Source organism: Trichosurus vulpecula, chromosome 5 (genome assembly GCF_011100635.1).
Source record: "Trichosurus vulpecula isolate mTriVul1 chromosome 5, mTriVul1.pri, whole genome shotgun sequence".
NCBI lineage: Eukaryota > Metazoa > Chordata > Mammalia > Diprotodontia > Phalangeridae > Trichosurus > Trichosurus vulpecula.
In genome coordinates, this window is record NC_050577.1 from 183,456,290 (window position 1) to 183,481,547 (window position 25,258).

At 36.7% G+C, this 25,258-nt stretch overlaps 1 protein-coding gene across 1 annotated transcript in view; it reads right to left on the reverse strand.

Annotated features, from left to right (window-relative positions):
- LOC118849782 (solute carrier organic anion transporter family member 1B1-like) overlaps window positions 1–25,258 on the reverse strand; it is a 101,064-nt gene that overhangs the window by 73,061 nt on the left and 2,745 nt on the right. Inside the window, exon 2 of the mRNA XM_036758749.1 lies at window positions 18,587–18,718. Within this exon, the coding sequence (XP_036614644.1) occupies window positions 18,587–18,694 (108 nt within the window). The 5' untranslated portion in view covers window positions 18,695–18,718. The remainder of the gene's footprint in view (window positions 1–18,586; window positions 18,719–25,258) is intronic.

Here is a 25,258-nt window from a genome sequence, read left to right on the forward strand (position 1 = left end):
AGAAAAAAAAAACAGAGAAAGAAAACTACTGACCAATTTATCTAATGAATGTTGATGAAAAAAGTTTTAATAAAATATTTTCAAAGAAATTACGGCAATATGTGACAAAGATAAACCACTATGACCAGCTGGGATTTATATCAGGTTCAATATTAAGAAATCTATTAGTATAATTGACCACATCAAAGATTAGATCAACTCTAACAACAATGTTGCTTCTTGCCACTGCTGAGGCTGTGTAAGGCCAATAACGCCAGCACACAGGAGGGCTACTAGCATAAGTTCTTTGATCTGCTTTTCTAAGGAAAGCAACTTTAAGGGGTTTACAATCTCACTTTAATTAAACATACATATATCATGCACTTAGTCCAGGGAAAAAGTCAGCACCTTGAATTTCAGAGAAAACACAAACAGAAATTACAAGCAGAAATTATATAAACAGAGCAAAATAACACAAATCAGCAGACAGGCTTCTAGCTGTCTGTCGAAGGTATTACATACATTGTTACCAGAGAGAGAAGCACCAACATCTGGGTTTCTCAAAGCTGGGGCTGGGGTTGGAGCTCCAACCGCTACCCAGTGTCTCATCTGGCCAAATCACCAACACTTTTCCAATGAGTATGCCCCAAAGCAAAGCCTCTCTTCCCATAGTTCTGAGAGTTCTAGCTTAAGGGCTACTGGGAGAGTATATATATATGTGTGTGTGTGTGTGTGTGTGTGTGTGTGTGTGTGTGTGTGTGTGTATACATACATACATACATATATCTATATATCCATATATATATATATATCCTTTTTCAGGGCTGTAGGGCTTCATACCTCTTATGACCTAATTAGTAAAAGAGTGTGGACCTTCCTACAAACAAAGGCAAGACTCAATCAAAGGCACTTGATTGCCTTAGTGCTGAGAAGCATGCCAAAAGAAAAGAAACCAGTAAAAAGTCCCACCTCATTTGCCCTTACACCAACAAAATCATATGATTAGCTTAATAGATGAATAAAAAGCTTTTTTCAAAATACAACATTCATTCCTATTAAGAACACTAGAAAGCATATGAATACATGGAACTTTTCTTAAAATGATTAGTAGTATCTATCTAAAACAATCAGCATGCATTATCTGTAATTGGGAAGAGCTAGAAGGCTTCCCAATAAGATTGGGGTGAAGCAGGAATGTCGATTATCACCACTATTATTAAATGTTCTACTAGAAATGCTAGCTATAGTAATAAAAGAAGAAAAACAAATCTAAGGAATCAGAATAGGCAATGACAAAACAAAATTGTCACTCTTTGCAAATTACATGATGATATGCTTGAACAATCAACTAAAAAACTAGTTGAAATAATTAACAAATAATTAATGAAAGTTGCAAGATATAAAATAAACCCATACACATCATTAATATTTCTTTATATCACCACCAAAGTTCAGCAGCAAGAGAAAGAGAAATTTTATTTAAAATAACTGCAGATAACATAAAATCCTTTTGGGTGTCTACCTGCCAAGACAGACCCCAGAGCTATGCAAACATGATAATGAAACTTTTTTTCACAAAAATAAAGTCAAATCTAAGCAATTCAAGAAGTATTAATTGCTCATAATTAAGCAGACCTAATATAATAAAAATGACATTCCTATCTAAATATTTATTCAGTGTCATACCAAACTACCAAAAATTATTTGACAGAGCTAGAAAAAATAATAACAAAAATTCATCTGGAAAAACAAAATGTCAAGGATATTAATGAAATCAGTGAAAAATGTGAAGGGAGGTAGCCTAACCATACCAGATCTCAAACTATACTACAAAGTGGTAATCTTCAAAACTATCTGGTACTGGCTAAGAAATAGAGTGGTGGATCAGTGAAATAGAGTAGGTACTGAATACATAGTAGTTAATGACCATAGTAATCCAGTGTTTGATAAAACCAAAGATCAAAGAGATTTTAAAAAAGGGAAAAGGACCTATTTGTAAATACACACACAGACACATATGTCTATATGGCAGCTCTTTTTGTAGGGGAAAAGAATTTGAAATTGAGAGGATACTCATCAATTGGGGAATGGCTGAACAAATTGTGGTATATGATTGGTATGTAATGCTATTGTGGTGCATGAAATGACAAAATGGATGCTTTCAGAGAAACCTGGGAAGATATACATGAACTGATGCAAAATGAAGTGAGCAGAACCAGGAGATGATTGTACACAGTAACAGCAATGTTGTATGATGACCAATTGTAAATGATTTAACTTTTCTCAGCATTACAATCATCTAAAACAATCCTGAAGGACTTATGATGAAAAATGCTATACACCTCCAGAGAAAGAACTGAAGTTTTTATGCAGCTCAAAGCATACTTTTTTTGTTTTTTTGTTTGTGTTTTCTTTCACGACAGGACCAACATGAAATATGTTTTGCATGACTGCACATGTGTAACCTATATTTATTTGCTTGCTTTTCCAAGGATGGGGCAGGAGAGTTAGAGAGGGAAAGAGAGAATTTGGAATTTAAAATAAAAAAAAACAACAAATGTTAGGGGTAGGTAGATGGTGCAGTGGAGAGCACCAGCCCTGGAGTCAGTGAGTTCAAATCCAGCCTTAGGCACTTGAAATTTACTAGTTGTGTGACCCTGGGCAAGTCACTTAAACCCAATTGTCTCACCAAAAACAACAACATAAACAAACAAAAAACCACTGAATGTTGAAAATTGGGTTTTTATATATAATTAGAAAGAATAAAATGCTAAAAAATAAATATCTAGCAGTAATTGTAATGAATTAACACCAGAAGCATTCTCAATATATAGCAATTAAATAAAATAACAACATTAAGAGAAGAAGCCATGACAAAGTAGTCAAAAATATTGCCATATACCACTGATCTGATAGTTTAGTTAGAAAACTCTGGAGAATTAATTAATAATTATACTTAATTTATTTAACAAAATATCAAGACATAAACAAATAAAAAAACAAATCCCACCACCATTTCTAAATATTGCTATTAGAGTGGCCTTACTGGCTGCTTGGTAAGTTAGCCTTAACTTATCCTACAGTACAAATAAAAGAATGCATGTAAAGTAGTATTTGTTATTCATATTTATTTATGTAAAATGATTATCATTTGCTTTGAAACTACATAGTAAACATTTGCCAGGATATTCCCAGAAATGGTTGAATGGAATTGGAGGCTGTTTGGTAAGGTAGAAAGCACATTGGCTTTGGAATCTGAGAAGCTAATCCTGGCTCTGATATTCCTGTGGGACATCATTTAACTTCCATGGCCTTAGGTACTTCATTTGTAGAATGAGGGCCTTAAAATAGGTGGCTTCTAAGTTGTCTTCCAGCTCTAGATCTATGGACCTATGATCTTATGTTGTTTTTAAGCCTCAGAATGGAATCCCACATTACCTATTATTAATTCCAAGATAAAGAGAAAGCCTTACAGAATTCAATGGTGGTTTCAGGGCTAAAAAATAGTTCACCTCACAGTCTCTCTCTTTCTTTCTTTCTCTCTCTCTCTCTCTCTCTCTCTCTCTCTCTCTCTCTTTCTCTCACACATGTGCTCTCCACACACACATATACACACGCACACATACACACATACATATGTGCACAATATTTTAATGTGCAGTCTTTTTCTTAGAAGTAGATCTAAGTATTGAGCTAAGACCTAAAAGCACTGAAATAAGAAAATTAATGTTGCATTAATTACATTAAAATTAATGTTACATTCCAATTGCTTAATCTTTTTAGTCTCTTAATTTTTTTCTTGTCTGCCTTTGTGCTGAAATTTAATGATGATATTTATAAATTCTTGCTTTACTCAATGCAGTTTTTATTTTTGTTCTTCATCAGCTGAAGCTTTGTAGAAGGAAAAGAGATCTAAAAATTTGCAGTTCTAATTGACATGAAAGATTATATTAATAAGGTAAAATTAATAAAAGTGCATAGCAAAATAATATCTCCTCTCTTGAATTCTTAGCCCCCTTATTATATCACTGATAATACTCAGCCAACCTCAGCCTTGTTTCCACTTACACCATTCATTGCCTTCAATTCTACACATGTGCCACTTATAATGAAGGTAGAGAAAATCACACAACTCTTCTGATAGGGTTCACTAGAAATTTATGTGACATAACTTCAACTAGGCCCTCTCTGCTGCTAGGCAATCCTACTTTGCCTCCCTTGTCAATTCACAATCCCACTTTCCACAGTGACTCTTCCAAACTTTTTCCTTCCTCCTCAAACCTCTCATGGTTCCCCTTACCCCACCCTCTCAGCTGAGAAGCTTACCTCATATTTCACGGAATATATTGAGGCCATTCACCATGAAATTCCTCTTCTCCCCTGTTCCTCATCCCCCATCACTCAGATATCTTCTGCAGTTTTGTCCTCCTTCATCCATATCTCACATAATGAAATGGCCTTACTCCTTACCAAGGCTAATCCCTCTGCTTGTTTAAGGGATCTCATTCCATCTCATCTCCTCCAATAAATTGCCCCCTTTGTCATCCTGATTCTCTCACTTATTTTCAGTCTTTCCCTGTTTACTGGTTAATTTCCTACTGCCTACAAACATGCCGATGTTCTGAAAAAATTCTCACTTGAACATTCCACCCATGCTATATCTCTTCTGCTTTTTATACTTAAACTCTTCTAAAATACTGTCTACCATAGGTGCTTCCACATTTTCTTCTCTCACTCTCCTCAAGCCTTTACAATCTGGTTTCTGACCTTATCATTCCACTGAAACTACTCTCTCCACAGTAACTGATGATCTCTTAGTTGCCAAATCCAATAATCAAATAGCCCTTTCTCAATTCTCATTCTCTTTGACCTCTCTGCAGCCTTTGACACTGTTGATCACTTTCTCCTCCTTGATATTCTTTTCTCTCTAGGTTTTTGGGATAACACTCCTATTTTTTCATCTACCTATCTGACTACTTTTCCTCAGTCTCCATTGCTATATCCTCTTCTAGCTTATGGCTTTCATACTTTTTATGTAGTGATCTCATGAGCCCCCATGAATTTAATTACCATCTTTATGTTGATCATTTTCGAATCTACCTGTCTTGTCCCAAATTCTCAGCTGACCTCCACTTTAATATCTCTTCCTGTCTTGTAGACTTCTTCAACTGGGTGTCCAGTAGACATCCTAAAATTAATATGTCCAGAAGAGAACTCATTATATTTCACCCCAATCCTCCCTCTTCCTACCTTCCCTATTATTGGAGAGGGCAAGATAATCTTGCTAGTCCCTCAGGCTCACAGCATTGGAGTCTTCTTGGATTCCTCACTATCTCTTACCGCCTGCAAATCTAAGGTGTTGCCAAAGACTGTAAATTTTACCTTTGCAAAATCTCTCAAATATGCCCCCTTCTCTCCTCTCACACTACCACCATTCTAATGAAGGCCCTCATCACCTAATGCCGTGATTATTGTAATAGCCTGCTGGTAGGTCTGCCTGCCTCAAACCTTTCCCCTCTCCAATCCATCCTCCATTTAGTCACTAAAGTGATTTTCCTAAAATGCAAGTCCAATCATCCCCCTCCCACCCCTATCCCCCATTCAATAACTCCAATGGTTTCCTATTGCCTCCAGGAGCAAATGCAAAATATTCTGTTTGGCATTCAAAACTCTTCATAACCTAACTACCTCCTACCCTTCCAGCCTTCTTATAAATGACTCCCCGACACATCCTCTTCGATCCAGTGATATTGGCCTCCTGACTTCCAACAAACAAGAAACCCTATCTCTTTTCTCTAGGCATTCTCTCTGGCTATCTTCCATACTTGAAATGCTCTCCCTCCTCCACTCTGACTGCTGACTTTCCTAGCTTCTCTTACATCCCATATAAAATCTCACCTTATATAGGAAGCCTTCCTCAATCCCTCTGAATTTGGATACTTTCCCTCTGTTAATTATTTCCTATTTATCCTCTCTCCCTCCCTCCCTCCCTCTCTCTCTCTCTCTCTCTCTCTCTCTCTCTCTCTCACGTTGTGTAGGTGTATACACACACACACACACACACATATAACTTGTTGTCTCCCCCATTAGATTGTTAGCTCCTTAAGTGTAGGGACTCTTGTCTCTTTTTGTATCCGCAGGGCTTAGCACAGTGCCTGGCACATAAGAGGTGCTTAAAATGTTGGTTGATTGATTTATAGATTTTTATAGATTGATTAATAGATATTTTGACCTCTCTGCAGAGAGGTAAAAAGTATGAGGATTGGGAAAAAGACATTGTACAGGTCAATTCTTTGGAGAGAGTATTTTGGTGGAATGATAAGGTTGGAAGCTGGATTGTAAGGGATTAAAGAGTGAGTAAGAGAAGTGAAAGTAGAGGAGCCTATTATAGATAGCCTTTTCACAAAGTTTTAACCACAAAGGACAGAAGAGATATAAAATGATAGCAAAGATGGAAGAATCGAGTAAGATTTTTTTTTGGTTCTTCTTTCTTTTTTTTTAGGATATGGGAGATACAGCTGTTTGTAGGCAGTAGGTAATAAACCAGAGATAGGAAGAGATAAAAAAATTAATAAAGTGGTGATGGCAGAAGAAGGCAATCTGTTGGAGAAGACAAGATGGAATTGGATCAATTATCATGTGAGACAAATATTATGCAAGAGATAGTGGCAGAAAGCATATATATGCAATATGAGATGAGGAGCAGTGAAGAAGAAGGGAGCTCAGGGCATATGTCCTCATTATTTTTTCCTGGAAAAGATGAGGCAGTTTTTTTTTCACCTGAGAGAGTTAGGGGAGGGAGAGCTATGGGAAATTCAAGGAGGACTGAAAAGGTTTGGAAGAGCCACTTTGGAGAGTGGGATAGTGAGTTGATGAGGTAGGTAGAATAAGATTGTCTAGCATCATTGAGGTCCTAGTTAATGTTGTATAACATTTCTTCATAGTTCACCCTGTTGCAATAGTTCTGGGATTTATTTCCCCCATTAACATTCAGGAGCACCTGAGTAAGAGCAATGATGAATAATTGTGGGAATGACCCAGGGCTGAGTCTTGGCAGGTTGTTATCAGTGAAATTATAAAGGTAGTCAAGGTTAGGTAGTCAAGAGAGGAAAATAGTATGGAGTTGAATTGGTTCCCCAAGTAGTCAAGATAGGGAAACATGAAAGAGGAACGAGAGGTCAAAGGATTGGAGGTTATGCTGTGCATGAAGAGTAGGGTTTAGTAAGGAAAATCAGAAGGAGATATAGAAAGTCAACAAATTTTACTTGGATAAGGGGATTTTTGGAATATTTTGAACTTGATGCATTTGTGAGTACTGGGAAGATCAAGTGTTTGACTATCTCTGTGTGTTACTGAAGTAGGGTGGAGGACTAGGTCATGGGAAATGAGAAAGTGGAAGAAGGGAATCATTAGGGTATTTGAGGGAGAGTCAATATGTAAATTGAAGTGCCCTAGTATTAGGGTAGGAGTTAAGGAAGAGAAAAAAATTGTGAGCCATATACCAAAATCTTTGAAGAAGGAAGGAGACTGATTTGTAGACAACAACTACCAGGATTTTGATTGTATAGTAGAGATGATTTGCATGAAGCTCAAAGGAAGAGAGATTATTGAATGAAGAAGATGTAGAACCTGGAAGTCACAATGAAGAGCAAGGAGTATTCCAGCTCCCTGTTTCAAACAGTGAGTTGAGGGGAATGAATTGAAGGTATAGCTAATACTGGAAAAGGTGGCCAAGGATACTGTGCCATCATAGGGGAGCCAGGTTTTACTAATAGCTGAAAGACTGTAAGAGCTGTAAGTAGGAGTGTAAGAGGAAAAGATTCTGGATAAAGGGAAGTTTGTTGCCTATGGAACAGGCAAACCATGGGTCACAGTGGAAAGGCTGGGTGGTATTTGCTTTGAATTTTGGCATAGAAAGGTTGAGGGGCATGGGAACAAAGGATCAGCTGGTGGGGGATTGTGAATGCTATTTGCATAATGACCTAGTGGGTTTCAGAATCTCTAGGATGTGAAGGAGATGATCAGGTGTGAGGATGTTCAGCCTTGAGTACAAGGTACCACTACTCTTCCCAAAGGAGGCTGGAGACTGGCTTGAAGACAGGAGTGGAACAGAATAGAAGACATGTGGTCAGATAGATGGTCAGATGTGAAGCCCTGTTTCACTTGGAAAAGAATTTCATTCAAAAGTATTTCACTCATTCAAAAGCATTCACTTAGAAAACATGTATTATTAACTATTGGGGAAACAAATAAGAGAGCTTCTGAAAAATGAGCCTCATAAACCCAAAGGAGTTATTAACAAAAGGAAGGAAGGAGGTATTGAAAGAAAAATACTAGGGGGGGTGGAGCCTAGGTGGCCACGTGAAAACAATGTCTTACCAGAGCTCTCTCACAAGTTCTGTCAGATACCTCTAAAAAAGTGAATCTGAGCAGATTTGAGAGAGTTAGAAGTCATGAGTAGACTGAGTGGGACAAATTTCCAAGCCAGGAGAGTCCATAAGGTTGACAAGATGGATCTGTAGGCTGGCATATACATGTCAATCTTGAGAATAGTACCAGTTATTATGACAATTGGATGTCAGTATAAAATAACTGATATAATGATAAAAAACATAATTAAAGGATGTAAAGGGATGGATCTGGGAGAAGAGGTAAGGAGGTAGTAGAAAAGGGTAAATTATATCACAAGAAGAGGCACAAAAACATAGTATAGTAGAGGGAAAGAAGGGAGGGAGAAGAGCTTTACTCTCAGAGGATTTGGTTCAAGAGGGGAATAACATACTTTGAGAAGCAGAGAAATCAAACTTGGCCTACAGGCAGTAGGAGGGATAAGGGGAAAGATGGGAGTCAGAAGGGAGGGAAGAAGTACCAAAGGGAAAAAAAGTAAGATAAGGGAGGGAAATCAATAGAAAGGGTAAACTGAGGAAGGCAGAGGTCAAAAGCAAAACTCTTGTGAGGAGTGGAAGGGAGATGGGAGAAATAAAAGCATAAACAGGGAGGGAAATAAGATGGAGAAAAAGACACAGATAGTAATCATAACTGTGAATGTGAATGGGATGAACTCTCCCATAAAGTGGGGCGGATAGCAGAATGGATTAAAAACCATAATCATACAATATGTTGTTTACAAGAAACACATTTGAAACAGGGGGATACACATAGGGTAAAGGTAAAAGGCTGAAGTAGAATATATTGTACTTCAGCTGAAGTAAAAAAAGCAGAGGTTGCAATCCTAATCTCAAACAAAAGCAAAGATGGATCTAATTAAAAGAGATAAGGAAGGTCACTATATCCTGCTAAAAGGTACCATAGATAATGAAGCAATATCATTACTTAAAATACATGCACCAAGTGGTATAGCAGGCAAATTCTTAGAAGAGAAGTTAAGGGAATTACAGGAGGAAATAGACAGCAAAACAATACTTGTGGGGGGCCTCAACCTCCTCCTCTCTGAATTTGATAAATCTAACCTCAAAATAAATAAGAAAGAAGTTAAGGAGGTGAATAGAATTTTAGGAAAGGCAGATATGAAAGACCTCTGGAGAAAACTAAATGGGGATAAAAAGGAATATACTTTTTCTCAGTGGTATATGGCACATACTGAAAAATTGACCATATATACCTTACAATCTAGTGCAGAAAGGCAGAATAGTCAATGCTTCTTTCTCACATCATGATGCAATGAAAATTATTTGTAATAAAGGAGCATGGAAAGATAAGCTAAAAATTAATTGGAAACCGAATAATCTACTCCTAAAGAATGAGTGGGCCAAAGAACAAACCATAGAAACAATTAATAACTTCATTCAAGAGAATGACAATAATAAGACAACATACCAAAACTTATGAGATGCAGCAAAAGCAATTCTTAGGGGAAGTTTTATATCTCTAAATGCATACATGAATAAAATAGATAAAAAGGAGATAAATGAAATAGACATGCAACTGAAAAGACTAGAAAAAAATAAATTGAAAATCCTCAATTAGATACCAAATTAGAAATGCTGAAAATCAAAGGAGAGATTAATAAAATTGAAATCAAGAAAACTATTGAACTAATTAATAAAACTAAGAACAGGTTTTATGAAAAAAAAACGCAATAAAATTGATAAACCCTTGGAAAATTTGATTAAAAAGAAGAAAGAAGAAAATCAAATGACCACTATCAAAAATGGAAAGGGTGAATTCACCTACAATGAAGAGAAAATTAAAACAATAATTAGGAATTATTTTGCCCAATTGTATGCCCATAAATTTGACAATGTTAGGGAAATGGATGAATATTTACAAAAATACAAATTGCCCAGGTTAACAGAAAAGGAAGTAAATTACCTAAATAACCCCATCTCAGAAAAAGAAATTGAGCAAGCCATCAATGAACTCCCTAGGAAAATATCTCCAGGGCCAGATGATTTTACATGAGAATTCTATGAAACAATTAATTCCCATACTTTATAGACTGTTTGGGAAAATAGGTGGAGTCCTACCAAATTCTTTTTATGATACAAATATGGTACTAATACCTAAACCAGGAAGAGTCAAAACAGAGAAAGAAAATTATAGACCAATTTCCCTAATGAATATTGATGCAAAAATTTAAATAAAATATTAGCAAAAAGATTGCAGCAACTATGACCAGGTAGGATTTATTCCAGGAATGCAAGGCTGGTTCAACATTAAGAAAACTATCAGCATAATTGATCATATCAATAACAAAACTAGCAGAAACCATATGATTATCTCAATAGATGCAGAAAAAGCTTTTGACAAAATATAACACCCATTCCTAATAAAAACACTAGAAAGCATAGGAATAAACGGAGTCTTCCTTAAAATTATAAATAGCATCTAACTAAAACCATCAGCAAGCATTTTATGTAATGGGGATAAGCTAGACACATTCCCAATAAGATCTGGGGTGAAACAAGGGTGTCCATTCTCACCCCTACTATTCAATTTGGTACTAGAAATGTTAGCTTTAGCATTAAGAGAAGAAAAAAGATATCGAAGGAATTAGAATAGGCAAAGAAGAAACTAAATTATCACTTTTTGCAGATATGATGATTTACTTTGAAAATCAAGTAAAAAAACTACTTGAAATAATAAAAAACTTTAGTAAAATTGCAGGATATAAAATAAACTCACATAAATCCTCAGCATTCCTACACATTACTAACAAAGCCCAACAGCAAGAGATAGAAAGAGAAATTCTGCTTAAAGTTACTGGAGACACTATAAAATATTTGGGAGTCTACTTGCCAAGACAAACCCAGGGCCTATATGAACACAATTATGAAACACTTCTCACACAAATAAAGTCAGATCTAAATAAATAGAATAACATCAGTTGCTCGTGGTTAGGCTGAGCTAATATAATAAAAATGACATTTTTACCTAAATTAATTTACTTATTCAGTGCCATACCAATTGAACTATGAAAAAATTTTTTACAGAGCTGGGTAAAATAATAAAATTCATCTGGAAGAAGAAAAGATCCAGAATATCAAGGAAATTAATGAAAAGAAATGCTAGGGAAGGCGGCCTAGTCATACGAGATACAAAACTGTACTATAAAGCAACAGTCTTCAAAACTAGCTGGTACTGCCTAAGAAACAGAGTCATGGATAAGTGGAATCTGTTAGGCACACAAGATGCAGTAGTCAACAATTATAGCAATCTACTTTTTGATCAACCCAAAGAATCCAGCTTCTGGGCTAAGAATTCACTATTCCACAAAAACTGCTGGGAAAATTGGAAAATGGTATGGCAGAAACTTGGCATAGACCAATATCTTACACCATATACCCAAATAAAGTCAAAATAAGTTCATGATTTAGGAATAAAGGCTGATACTATAAGCAATTTGGGAAAGCGTGGAATAGTTTACCTATGAGATTTATGGGAAAGGGAAGAATTCATGGCCCAACAAGAAGTAGAGAGCATTACAAAACGCAAAAGGGATAATTTTGATTATGTTAAATTGAAAAGTTTTGTATAAACAAAGCCAAAGCAACAAAGAATAGAAGGGAAGCAGAAAATTGGGAGAAAATCTTTACAATTAGTGTCTCTGATAAAGGCCTCATCTCTAAAATATACAGGGAACTGAGCCAAACTTATAGGAATAAATCCATTCCCCAGCTGAGAAATGGTCAAAGGATATGAACAGGCTGTTTTCAGAGGAAGAAATTAAAGATATGTATAGGCATACGAAAAAATGCTCTAATCACTATTGATTAGCGAAATGCAAATCAAAACAACTCTTAGGTACTGCATCTCTCCTGTCAGATTGGCTCACATGACAAAACGGGAAAATGATAAATGCTGGAGAGTTTGTGGGACAACTGGAACATTAATACATTGTTGGTAGAGTTGTGAATAGATCCATCCATTCTGGAGAGCAATTTGGAACTATGCCCAAAGGATTATAAAAATGTGCATATCCTTTTACCCAGCAATATCCAAAGAGGGCTATATCCCAAAGAGATCACACAAGTGGGAAAAGGACCTTTATGAACAAAAATATTTATTGCAGCTCTTTTTGTGGTAGCAAAGAATTGGAAATCAAGGGGATGCCCATCAATTGGGGAATGGTTGAACAAACTGTAGCATATGAATGTAATGGAATACTATTGTGCTATAAGAAATGGGGAAGATACAGACTTCATAATAACCTGGAAAGACCTACATGATGTGATGCTGAGTGAGAGGAGCAGAACCAGGAGAACATTATACACAACCACAGACACATTGATTTTGTGATGACTAACTTTGATAGACTTCTCAGCAATACAAGGCTTAAAGAAAGCTCCAAAGGAATCATGATGGAAAAAAAGCTATCTACATCCAGAGGAAGAACTGTGGAGTCTGAATGCAGATTAAGGCAAACTACTCTCTTTTTTTTCTCTTCTTTTCTGGTTTTGTTTCTTCTGTCTCATGATTCATTCCATTGGTCATAATTCTTTTTTACAACTTGACTATTGTGTAAATAAGTTTAATGTGAAGGTATATATACAATCTATGTCAGACTACATGCCATCTTGGGGAGGAGGGGTGGAATGGGAAGAAAATTTGAAACTCAAGAACATGTAGAACTGAGTGTTGTAAACTAAAAATGAAAAATCTAATTAAAAAAGAAAGAAAATACTATTAAAATAGCAAAATGCATGAAATATTTGCAAGTTACACACAGGACTTATGCAGTCACAGCTACAATTTTTTTCCAGAAGTATATAAAATCTCTGAGCAAATGGACACATATTCTATGTTCATGCTTGAGTCATACTGGTACAGAAAAAAATGGTCCAAGTTAATCTACAGTTAATGCTGTAGTAAAAACATACAAATAAAAATCATAATAAAATTCATCTGAAAGAAAAAAGGTAAATGGTATCAGAAGAAATTTTATTTTTAAGTAGAGAAAAAAAGAATTTTGAATAAATAAATCTCAAATTATGTTAAACAGTACTTATTAAATGATCTTAAGCATAATTTTTTTTAAAAGACTGTGAAAGTCTTGACTAAGTAAGACTAAGACACAAATGCATACAGCAGTCTACTGTTGGGTATTTGATGGGGGCCATACTAAGCATCAGAAGTGTGCTGTTGCTACTTTGATGGGATAAAGGAGAAGAGGGAAGACAGTGAACAGTATGAAGCTTAGAGCTATGGGAAGGTGCAGGCCCAGGGCAGGAACAATCCATCAGTCTGCCTTCCTGTTGTTGTTACTTTAGGCATTTACAGGGAGTATGGGATGGGGCCTGGTGAGGAACAATTGCTTGCCAACTTATCTGTCTCTCTTGCAGTGGTGACAAAGGTTTAACATAGGGATAGAATGGTCAGCAACTAGGGCTATGTTGCAACTTTGTGTCTGTCATTTTTTTGCTAATGGTAGAAGTGTGTGTAGCTGATTGTCCAAAGCAGCCCATGATAGACTTAGGCAAGGGACAGACAGAAGTCACAAACAGTGACTGCAAATACATGGAATGACTGTGTGGCTCTCCTTAGTGCTAATATTTTCTTCAGATAGTCCTAATAAATTGAATGCATAAATCCTAGTACCTTGTCTTTAATACAACATCATATATAATCTTTGGAGAGCTTATTTGTTATCCCTGATTTCTACTTCCTTGAACCTGCCTTTTTAAAAGGAAGCATAGTAATGTGCATTTCAAGCAAGAGGAACAAACACAATATGACAGCTCAGTAACATATCATAGCACCTCACATTTCATAGCTCCCCCCACCCTGGTGATAAAGCATTTTACTCTTTAAATATTACTTAAATATTTAAACAGAAAAAGTTTTTCCATTAATCCCTAAACAAATAGACTTTGTGTTTTCTGAGTAAAAGGTCAGAGTTACAAGTCATTTATTTAGGACTTGTTCTGACCTTTGTGATGCTCTTTTAATTTTCCAGGCACAAATTAAGCTGAAGAAAAACTTTTGGGTAAAAGAGTACTGACTGACAATAGACAAAGTTCTTTTTGGAAGTCTTCAAATAATTAGTCCCTGTTTTAGCATTTGACAACACAAGATTTCTGTGAGGTAGTGGAGCAGACAAGCATTTTGCAGGCGGAAGAGTTTGGTGATTTTAACCCTCCCCCCCAACCCCAGTTATTAGCTGAAAAATCAGTTAGCTAAAAATTTTGGATTACTTATTTTCTGTTCATTATATTTAAGCTAAGCAAAATAATAACATTAAGACAGAGAAGAGGAGAAAGAGAAGGAGGAGGAGAAGAGAAAAAGGAAGAGGAAGAGAGAAGGAAAAGGAGGAGGTGGAAAAGAAGAAGAAGAAGAAGAAGAAGAAGAAGAAGAAGAAGAAGAAGAAGAAGAAGAAGAAGAAGAAGAAGAAGAAGAAGAAGAAGAAGAAGAAGAAGAAGAAACTTTGATACACTATATAGTCTACATAGAATCATATCTCTGTTCTGGTATGTTTGAAAAGGAATTGTGAGGACTCAGCCCTGATGGATGATTTCCCTGCTTGTACTCTGACCTAGAGGCAGGCTCAGGATGACACTCATTATTTGGTAACTGGAGGTCATCAATTAGTTATACAATACTGATCCACTGATCCTATCTCTCTAGAAGAAGACCACTTTATAGAAGATCAATAGAACATTTATTAAGCACTTTCTATGTGTTCAGACCTATGTTAAGCACTTGGGACACAGATAATTACAAGCAAACACTCCCTAACTTTAAAAAGTGTACATTTTAATGAGCAAAAGAATAGAAGGGTACTGGAAGGGGTTGGGGGATGCTGTACCTATGCTGTGGCATTATTTGGAAATAATAGATTGAAAACTACATGAAGGCTTGGTTCTAGACAAGATAAAGTGAATGCTGATGTATGAAAGCCCAGCATCTAAGGCACAGAGTTCAAAGTTCCTATGGGTGGGGTCATTGGGGTTGGGAGTAGAATAATAGACTATTAGAATTGAGATCCTGGATGCTACTCTCCTTCCTGAAAACAATTGCTTCCTATGGATCTTTCCCCATTTATTACTCTCCTGACCTGAACAAATGCTTTCCTGAAGTTTGAGACTAAGGTGGTCCTCCATAATGTTAAGCAGACCCTAGTGGTGTTGCCTTTATAATTAGCCCATTCACAAGGGACAATAGGAAAGGGTCCCCTATATAAAGAAGTATGATGAATTTGGTTATCAAAACATGGGATCATTAAAAGAGAGTTGGTCAGCCTCTTAGTACTCTGATTAGAAAATACAAAGAAAAGAAGAAAAAGCAAGCAGGGACCAAGTGCCACCTCCACCCTCTTGCCTCCAAGAAGACTATAGGGGTACATGGGTCCATCTACCTAAATCCTTTTCATTTTTAACATTCGACAAGAAGGGGGTAATAGGTACTATGCCTGAGTGATTGTTTATCAGGTAGAAGAAGACTTTCAGACCTTTAGGAGTCTGTTAGACAAAAATTTTTGGTGATCATCATCCCTGGGGACAACATCTAATTGAGAATCAGAAGGAGGTTTTGGAGAGCTACCATATAAGGGACAAAGATGTCTGGGTAGAGATAATAAAAATACCATCAGTGCATGCCTCTGCCAGAGTTACAAATTGGTTGACATGAATAATGGGAATGGATTTGTTGGTTGGTGGGGATAAGGCGAGTCATCATCCCAGTTCGGGCTATCATTTTTGCTCTTTCTATCAAAATAGGGAAGCTCCACCATTTGTCAAAACCATTCTGTAACCTTAATATCAAGTAGTCTAACATTTCTGGGTGGGAACACTGCTGAATTTTCCCTCGTAGTAGCTATAAAAAATGGTAGGGCTCTCTGCTACCCCACATTTGAAGATTTACATCAGACACCCCCTGTGGTTTATTTCTGGATGGCTTCAAGTGTTATGAGAATGGCACTGTTTGCTCTTTGTTACTCAGCACAGTTTCTGATGAGTCCCTGTTGTACAGAGGTCCTGGACAGTGCTTCCAGCAGGCTAGCTTTGGGCTGCCTGAATAGTCCACAGACTGCTCAATGTGCATGGAAGGAGAATTTACCTTGACTCTGATTCTTGATTAGGAACTTGGGTGCTCAAAGGTTTTACAATCAAGGGTGCCCAAATATTAGGACAGGACCAGTGGCAAAACTTCGCTGATTCAGCCTAACTCTTGCATGTTTTTCTCCTTTTCCTGCCTTTTTCTCAACCCTATGTTCACTTTTCCTTTTGGATACTTTCAACAAATTGTTGTCTCAAAAGTAAAAGAGGGCTTTTCAGTGAAGGGTAGGATAGCAGATGCTGACAACATGGAAAAAAGACAAGTGACACTACATAACCTGAATAAGGGACAAGTCAAATAGGAAACAGGGAGAGCTTTGCTCAACTGATCCTTCCCATAGGCCATGGGGAAAAGTCAAAGGTAAGCAATGGGACTAAGGATCAGCATACTCCAAATCAGAAAACACAGTTCCATCTACCTAGTGGTGATGTCTTCAGGCAGAAGCAGCCAAAGGACCTGGAAACATGGAATAAGAAGGGGAGATAATACTTCAGGCTGAAGGACAAATTTCAAGCCAGGAGTCTATGAACCTTTGTATTCTGTTTCCAGATATAATCCTGTGGATATTTTGGAGTGGAGATGTCCACTGAGTCCTTCTCATTCTGGTAGCCAAACTTTGGTTCCTGCTAATTATGGTCCTAAATCCATCTATTGTTGACTGCAAGCTCCAGCGTAAACTCTTACTAGCACATGATTCTTGTGGCATTGTCTTCCCTGCTTCTTCTGATGCTTTCCTCTATCTGGAATAGGACTCTGCCACTAAGCTTCCAGAAATCATGCCTCCAATCCCTGGGTAACTCAATCCACTGAGCTTTGGAACTCCTGCCCTGCGATTGAGCTTTCTTAATTGGAAACCATAATATGGCTTCCATGTACGCACATATGTACACTCTTCCAATTCTTATGTGCAAACTCACCTAACCCACTTTATTTAGCTGGCCCCAGAATAGACAGTGCTTTATATTCAGTCCCACCATTCACCCTGGTCTTTTTGAAACTTGCCTTAGAGTGACTGTCACTAGACCAGAATTTCTTTCCTGGGCGACCACTGCCCAATTTGTTTTGTTTCTCCTTATTAGAACGTAGGCTCTGAAAACAGGAACTGTTTCATTTTTGTATTTGTATCCTTACCACTTAGCACAGTTTCTAGTACATAGTAAGGGCTTCATTCTTGGTCCATAGTAAGCGCTTTTTCTTTCATTCATCCAGTCCTCCACTCATTCATTCTTTCATACATGCGTCTCAGTAAGACAGAAAGTCAAGTTTGACTTGTCGTTAACCATCCTGGTACCCCTCAACAAAGAGTCACAAGTACTACTTGTCCCTTCTTTCTCTGCCATTGCCTGTTTGTTTATGTTCTTTCAAGCACAGGGCCTGCTTTTTCTGGGAGGATCCAGAGCCCCTTCTTTCTGATAAAGTCTAATACTTAGTGCTTAGTATTTTAATGAGGACAGTTCCTCTGGTTGCATGTATAAATCCATCCTGATCCTTTCTTATACTTTATCTATTAAAATGAAAAAATGTTGTATATTTTACATACACACACATTTTCATCTGCCAAGTATCATGGAGGAAACAAATAGAGGAACAAAAATTCTCAGGTTCAGATTTTCAATCCTTGTCAGCTCTAAACCTATAAGTTCACCACAAAACTATCACTGTGAGGTTCCCAGGCTTATTTAAGGGCTGTGGGAACCTGCAAAATTAAACTTAGATGTAAAGGAGGATGACAATGTTGGGCATTTATTTTAAAGCAAGACTATTCTAGAAAGTTTTGTTTAGGTTATTTATTCTTTTGGATGGGGCCTCTGATATCACCATAAATTATCAGTGAGGAATTCTCTCTGCCCATGCAGATCAACACTTTCTTTGTAACTCAGAGTTTTAAAGTGTTTTTCTGGGTTATATAAGCAGTAGGTGTTGGTGGTGAGACTTGAACCCTGAGATTTGTGTCTCCCTGACCAGTTCTCAATCCGCTTTGCAACACTGTCTCTCCTCAACAGTGTTTTTTTCTCCCAAATTAGAAATTTCTTTTTTAACTATAATTCCTAATTCAATTATTTAAATATCAAAGGAATTGAACTCATTGAACCTTCAAGCCACCGAAACGCTTAGTTTTCTTCTTGACTGATGACTGTACATCTGTTGCATGTTGATGCGAGTCCTTCTTGGAATCAGAGAGATCTGTTTTTGTTGCCATGTCTTCTTTTCTTGAAGTTATTACCTAGAGAGAGATCAGATTTTTCTTTATTTTAATGTGTGAAATGATTACTATCTTCTCCTTTCCCCAAACCTATCTTGTGATGCACCTTCATCTATCAAAGGAAGATTAAATGTTGTCACTGGGACAGATGTTTGAGATTGATCAGTCAAACCCCTTCTTTTATAAATGAAGAACTAAGACTCAGAGAGAAGTAGATAACTGAGTAGATAACAGTTGGTTTTAGTGACTGAGTTGGAATGAAATCCAGAGCATTTCTCCTGCCCCCCATCATATTTTGCCATAGTTATTATCACCATTAACATCAATCAAATACCAAGAATTTCTGGAAAGTCTGCTGTGTGTCCTATACCTTTCTAGGTCTCTGCTAACATGACACAGAGAAAAATCCCTGGAAAAAGAACATTGGGTTCTATTCCCAGACTTGTCACTAACTACCATGTGACCTTGTGCTACACACACTTGATGTTTTTCAATCTCAGTTCTCCATATGTAAAATATGGGGTTGGTTTAAATGGTCTCCCTCTAAGATTACTTCCAAATAGAATTTAATCTCCTTTGGGTGAGGACCTGTTTTTTTATCCTCAGCTTTTTTTCACCCTTCCCAACATTCTGCCTTGTACATAGTAGTTACCTAATACTTATTGGCTTAGGAGGCAGCAAGGTGGCATAGTAAATAGAGTAAATAGAGTTTCCTGCAGTCAGGAAAACCTGAGTTCAAATCTCACCTCAGATACATACTAGCTGTGTGACTATGGGCAAGTCACAACTCTTTGTATGCCTTAATCCACTGGAGAAGGAAATGGTAAACCACTCTAGTATCTTTGCCCAGAAAATCCCACAGACTGGATGGTCTACAGAGTCATGAAGAGTAAGCCATGACTGAATGACTGACCATCAACTTGTTTGCTTAATAGAATTGATTTCTAGCTCTTAAATTCTATGGGTTGTTGAATACAAAGGAACTGTAAGACAATGTTCCTGCCTGTGAGTAATTTATCATCAAGATAGGAACACTCATACACAAGAAGCAACAGAAAGACAATGCACAACAATATATTTGGTGCTAGCTTGAAAAGTGAAGGCTAGAAATCTTACAAGAATTCAGAGAATAAAGGGGATCATTGTAACCTTAAGGAAACTTAATGAAGCAGGTGAGATTTGCATTGATACTTGACATTTGGGTGAGATTTGGATAAGCAGAAAAGAGGGAGAAGGGCATTATGAGCATTCCTTAGATGGAGGTTTTGCTTTGAAATCTTCTCCATCATGGGTCAGAATTAAAGCCCAAACATATTTGTTCCACTTTGGTTCCCTTGGCACCCTTGATTTGTCAAGAAAGTCAATCTTTCGCTATACCACACGGAAGATCATCTTTTTCCTTTATACGTTGTTTATATATTATTATCTTGTGCCGGTGGTGCTGCCCCCATACATAGACACATAAATTGCTTTTCCAGCTCTCTAATTCTTACTCACCCTTTAAAGCCACAATTAAATATCCACTCACCTATTCTCTTCTGCTGTTCATGACAGCCTCTAGTGGGTAATAATCTTTACTTCCTCAGATCTTTCAAAGCAAATCACTTATACCTCTCTGATGCCCTCACTGTTGTGTGTTAAATTTATTTTGTGTACTTTTATTTTTTTTTTTTACTAGACTGCAACCTTTTTGAGTTTAGGGTTTCTCTCTTCTCTAAACTTTTTATTCTAGGCACTAAGCCCAATGATTGACACCTAGTAAAAGCTTGATAAATATTTATTGAATTAAACTGAATCAGTGTGCATATACATACAGACATACTTATGTACATGCATGTGTGTGTGTGTGTGTGTGCATTATGTATATTCAAAATTATGTCACTTTTGGGAAATCACCTCTTCTTAGTTTGTACATCTACAGAATGAGGGGGCTTAATTTGATGATCCCCAAGTTCCTTCAGTTCTAAAATTAAATGACTGCTTTTCTGTCTTGGCTCTATTGGGGGAAAAAACAAAGGTCAAAATATTTAGGGCTAGAAGGGAAATTAAAATCAGCTGATCCTTATTTTTATAGATGAGGAAACTGAGTAACAATAGTACAAATAAGTCATAACTGTTCAAGTTCACTCAAGAACTACAACCAGAGCCCCAATACCTTGACTCCATATCTAATGCTCCAATGACCACACAGCTATCCGCTGACACTGGGTAGGATGGGAGAACCACTAGACCTTATTTGTGCTTATTGTCACCAAGAGAATGATTGTCTACCTTGCAATCTGGGCAAATATTTTACTTTGTTACTCAGCAAGTACAGCTGCGTGACAATGTGGGCAAAAATTCAAACCAATGATTAAAAATGAAATCTAGGCATATATAGCTTGTTTCTACTTTTCATTTATTCTTGTAATAACAGGCATGAATTTCCTATGCATTTTACTTTATGGCTAAATCAAACATGTGGTTTTTTTAAAGACAGTTTAGATGTATAAATAATAGACAATAAATAAGAAAGCATGGTTGAGTTGTGGTCTGATTGAACCCAAACCAAAACGATCACATCAAGAAACACTTAATTATTTAAATATGCATATGTGTGTATGTACTTTATTTTTTGGTCCAGATATACAATTTCATTCCTATAATAGTGTGGAAAGTCTGCCAATGCATAGGGTTGACTGAGCAATAAGGGGTTAAATGATTCTTAACTCCTTAACCTCAGTTTCATATAGTCTGTTTTTCCTAACTTCAAGGAAAGCTTTCTACCAACTACTTGACTGTGCCACTATACCATCTATGTATATATATTTTTCAAATGTAATGGAACAGTGTTCATGCATATATTTCAATGTATGTATGTATGCTCTTAAACATACACATATATTTGGGTCTGAGTTTTAATTGCATTAATCAATCAACCAATAAACATTTATTAAGTACCTGTAATATGCTACAGTGTGCTAGGCACTAGGGATACAGAGACAAATAAGAAAGATATTTCCCTCATGGAGCTTATATTCTATCTGGGAAAAATATGTATGCATACAAAAATATACAGAGTACACACAAGGTTATTTGGAGAGGGGAAGACTTTTGTATATGGTAGCACTAAAACTGTGATTTGAAGGAAGCAGGGATTTTAAGAATGACTGTTGATATGTGTGGCTTAATTGTCGTGAAGGTGGAGGTTTTGGAAGTTGATTGGGTATTTAAGGGAACATCAATACAATTGATAAGATTCTTTATTATAAGTATGCAGTTTAGAGTGGACAGGAAGTTTGTTAGAAGGTATGAAACTCCTTGAGAAAATGATGCGAGAGTTAGCAGATGACTTCCTTTGGGGATCTTGAGAAGGTGGTATATTTCCATACAGCGATCCTCAAAGGAGGAGAGGTTACTGAATGATGAGGGCAGAGGGTGGGCTTGTAAGTGGCATTGTTGAACAAAGTGAATGCTCTCTCTTCCTTTAGGACCAGGATGTCAAAGGAATCTTGTGCTGGCAAGGAGAACTAGGGGAGACATGTCTTTTAGAAGGATCCAAGTCTCTTTCAGTTCAAGAAGATGGAATATGCATGAGAAGAAGAGATCTAAGATAAAGTATAGTTCATTTAAAAATGTACATAGGAGTGTGTAATGGATATGTTACTAAACTAGAAAAGCTTTAAGTTGAGGCTCAGTAACCAAAAAATTGTGCCTTTTGTTAGAGGATCAGTTTGAAGAAGGCTTATGACCAGTCTTTTAGTAAGCATTTATTAAAAAAATTAATATGTGATAGATAAACTATTCCTTGCTCCCCTAATTTGTTTATTGTATCGGCCTTTATATCTAAATCATGTACCAGTTATTTTGGTATATGGTGTCAGACATTGGTCCATGCACAGTTTGTGCCATACGTTTTCCAGTTTTCCCAGAAGTTTTTTGTTAAATAGTGAGTTCTTATCCCAAAAGCTGGGGTCTTTGGGTTTATCAAACAGTAGATTGCTATAATCATTGACTACTGTGTCTTGTGTGCCTAATCTATTCACTGATCTACCCCTCTATTTCTAAGCAAATACCACATAGTTTTGATGATTACTGCTTTATAATACAATTTAAGATCTGCTATAGCTAGGCCACCTTCCCTAGCATTTCTTTTCATTAATTCCCTTGGTATTCTGGACCTTTTGTTCTTCCAGATGAATTTTGTTATTATTTTTTTCTAGCTCTAAAAAATATTTTTGGTAGTTTTATTGGTATGGATTCATCAGATTTATGGAGAATGGAGGAATTTATCACCAAGCAAGAGATAGAACATTATGAAATAGAAAATGGATAATTTCAATTACATTAAATTGAAAAGCTTTTGCATAGACAGAGTCAATGCAACCAAGATTAGGAAGGAAGCAGAAAACCGAGAAAGAATTTTTACAACTAGTGTCTCTGATAGCTTCATTTCTAAAATATGTAGGGAACTGAGACAAATTTACAAGAACATGAGTCGTTCCCCAATTGATAAATGATCAAGGGATACGAACAGGTATTTTTCAGAGGAAGAAACTAAAGCTATAGTCATATGAAAAATGCTCTAAATCGCTATTGATTAGACAAATGCAAATCACAACAACTCTGAGGTATCACATCACACTTGTCAGATTGGCTAACATGACAAAACAGAAAAGTTATAAATATTGGAGAAGATGTAGGAAAATTGGAACACTAATTCATTGGTGAGCCCTAATTGGAGAGCAATTTGGAACTATGTCCAAAGGGCTATAAAAATGTGCATACCCTTTGACCCATCAATACCTCTTCTAGGGCTGTGTCCCAAAGAGATCTTAAAAATGGGAAAAGGACCCACATGTTCAAAAATATTTATAGCAGCTCTTTTTGTGGTGGCCAAAAATTGGAAATTGAGGGGATGCCCATCAATTGGGGAATGGCTGAACAAGTTGTGGCATGTGAATGTAATGGAATACTGTTGTGCTATAAGAAATGATGAGCAGGAGGACTTCAGAAAAACCTGGAAAGACTTCTGTGAACTAATGCTGAGTGAAGTGAGCAGAACCAGATATTTGAGAAAACTCAAGGATAACACTGAGGTTTTGAAGATGAGCTATGGGAAGAATGATGATTACCTTAACAATAATAGAGAAATTCAGAAGAAGGGAAGGTTTGTGATAAATTTTGTTTTGAAAATACTGAATTTGAGATGCCTTCAGGACACTCAGTTTGAGATATGTACAAAGTAGTTGATGATACAGGATGGGAGTTCAGGAGAAAAAACCAAGGCTGAATAAATAGATCAAGGATTATATGTATGGAGATGATTATTAAAAAACATAAGAGCTGAAGAAATTGCCAAGTTAGAAAATATAGAACAACATAAGGATACTGAGGATGGAGCTTTGGGGGACACTGGCAGTTACCAAGAATAACATGGAAAAAGATCCTGAAAAAGAGACTAAGAAGCAGTCAGACAGGAAGGAGATAAAAATGGAGGAAAGTTATGAAGACCCAGATAGGAGAGAAAATAGTCAACAGTATCAAATGTTTTGGTGAATAAAGAAACATAAGGATTGAGAAGAGGACATTAGATTTGGTATTTAAGAGATAATTGATTACATTAGTAAGACCAGCTTTAGTTGAGTAATAAGGTCAGAAATCAGATTCCGCAGGGTTTAGAGGAAAGTGAAAAATAGAGGTAATGATTGTAGATAATTTTTTTCAAGGACCTCCACTGAGAAAAGGATGAGAGACATAAGATTATAACTGTCTAAGATGGTAGAATTTAATAAGGATTTTTACTAAGGATAGGGAAGATTAGAGTATTTATGTGCAGTTGCAGAGAATGAGACAGTATATAGGGAATGATTGAAAATTAGAGAGAGAATGAGGATGATGAGGAGGGCAATTTCATGGAGAAAATACACAGGAACAGGATGAGGGATACATATAGAAGAGTTGACTTTGGCAAGTAGAAATGTCACCTCATTAGAGACTGGAGTGAAAGAGAAATAATGAAGGATGATGTCTAAGGTATGTGAAGTGATGAAGAAGGGAGGGGATAGAAGATTTGGTGAAAAAATTTAATATTTTGGTGAGGAAATAATAAAGGTTTTCAGCAGAGATGTTTGAGGGAGGAAATGCCGTGGGATCTTTGAGTAAATAAGAAAAGATTTGGAATAGCTGCTGCATTGAATAGGTTAGGGTATCAGTTAGGGAAAAGTTGTAAGATTGCCTTGTTGTAGTAAGGTCCCAGTTGAGATTAGTGGTTTGTTTATAGAGGACACAGTAAGAATGTTTTCTCAACTTCGTCCAGTGCCATTCAGCAACATACAAGTGGTAACCAAGGGAGCAGCCCATTAGTGTATAAATCTATTTGGTCTTGGAAAATCATGGAATCATTTATTAAGATATTGGGGATTCAAGTTCTGCTTTGTCATATATGTGCTGTGTGACTGTGAGCAAGTTACTTAAACTCCCAGTGACTCAGTCAACTCTTTCTCTCTGATGCTGTTGTGAAATAGTTACTGATCTGCAGTGGTAGAAGGGTTTCTTCACTGGGAATTTCCTAAACCAATG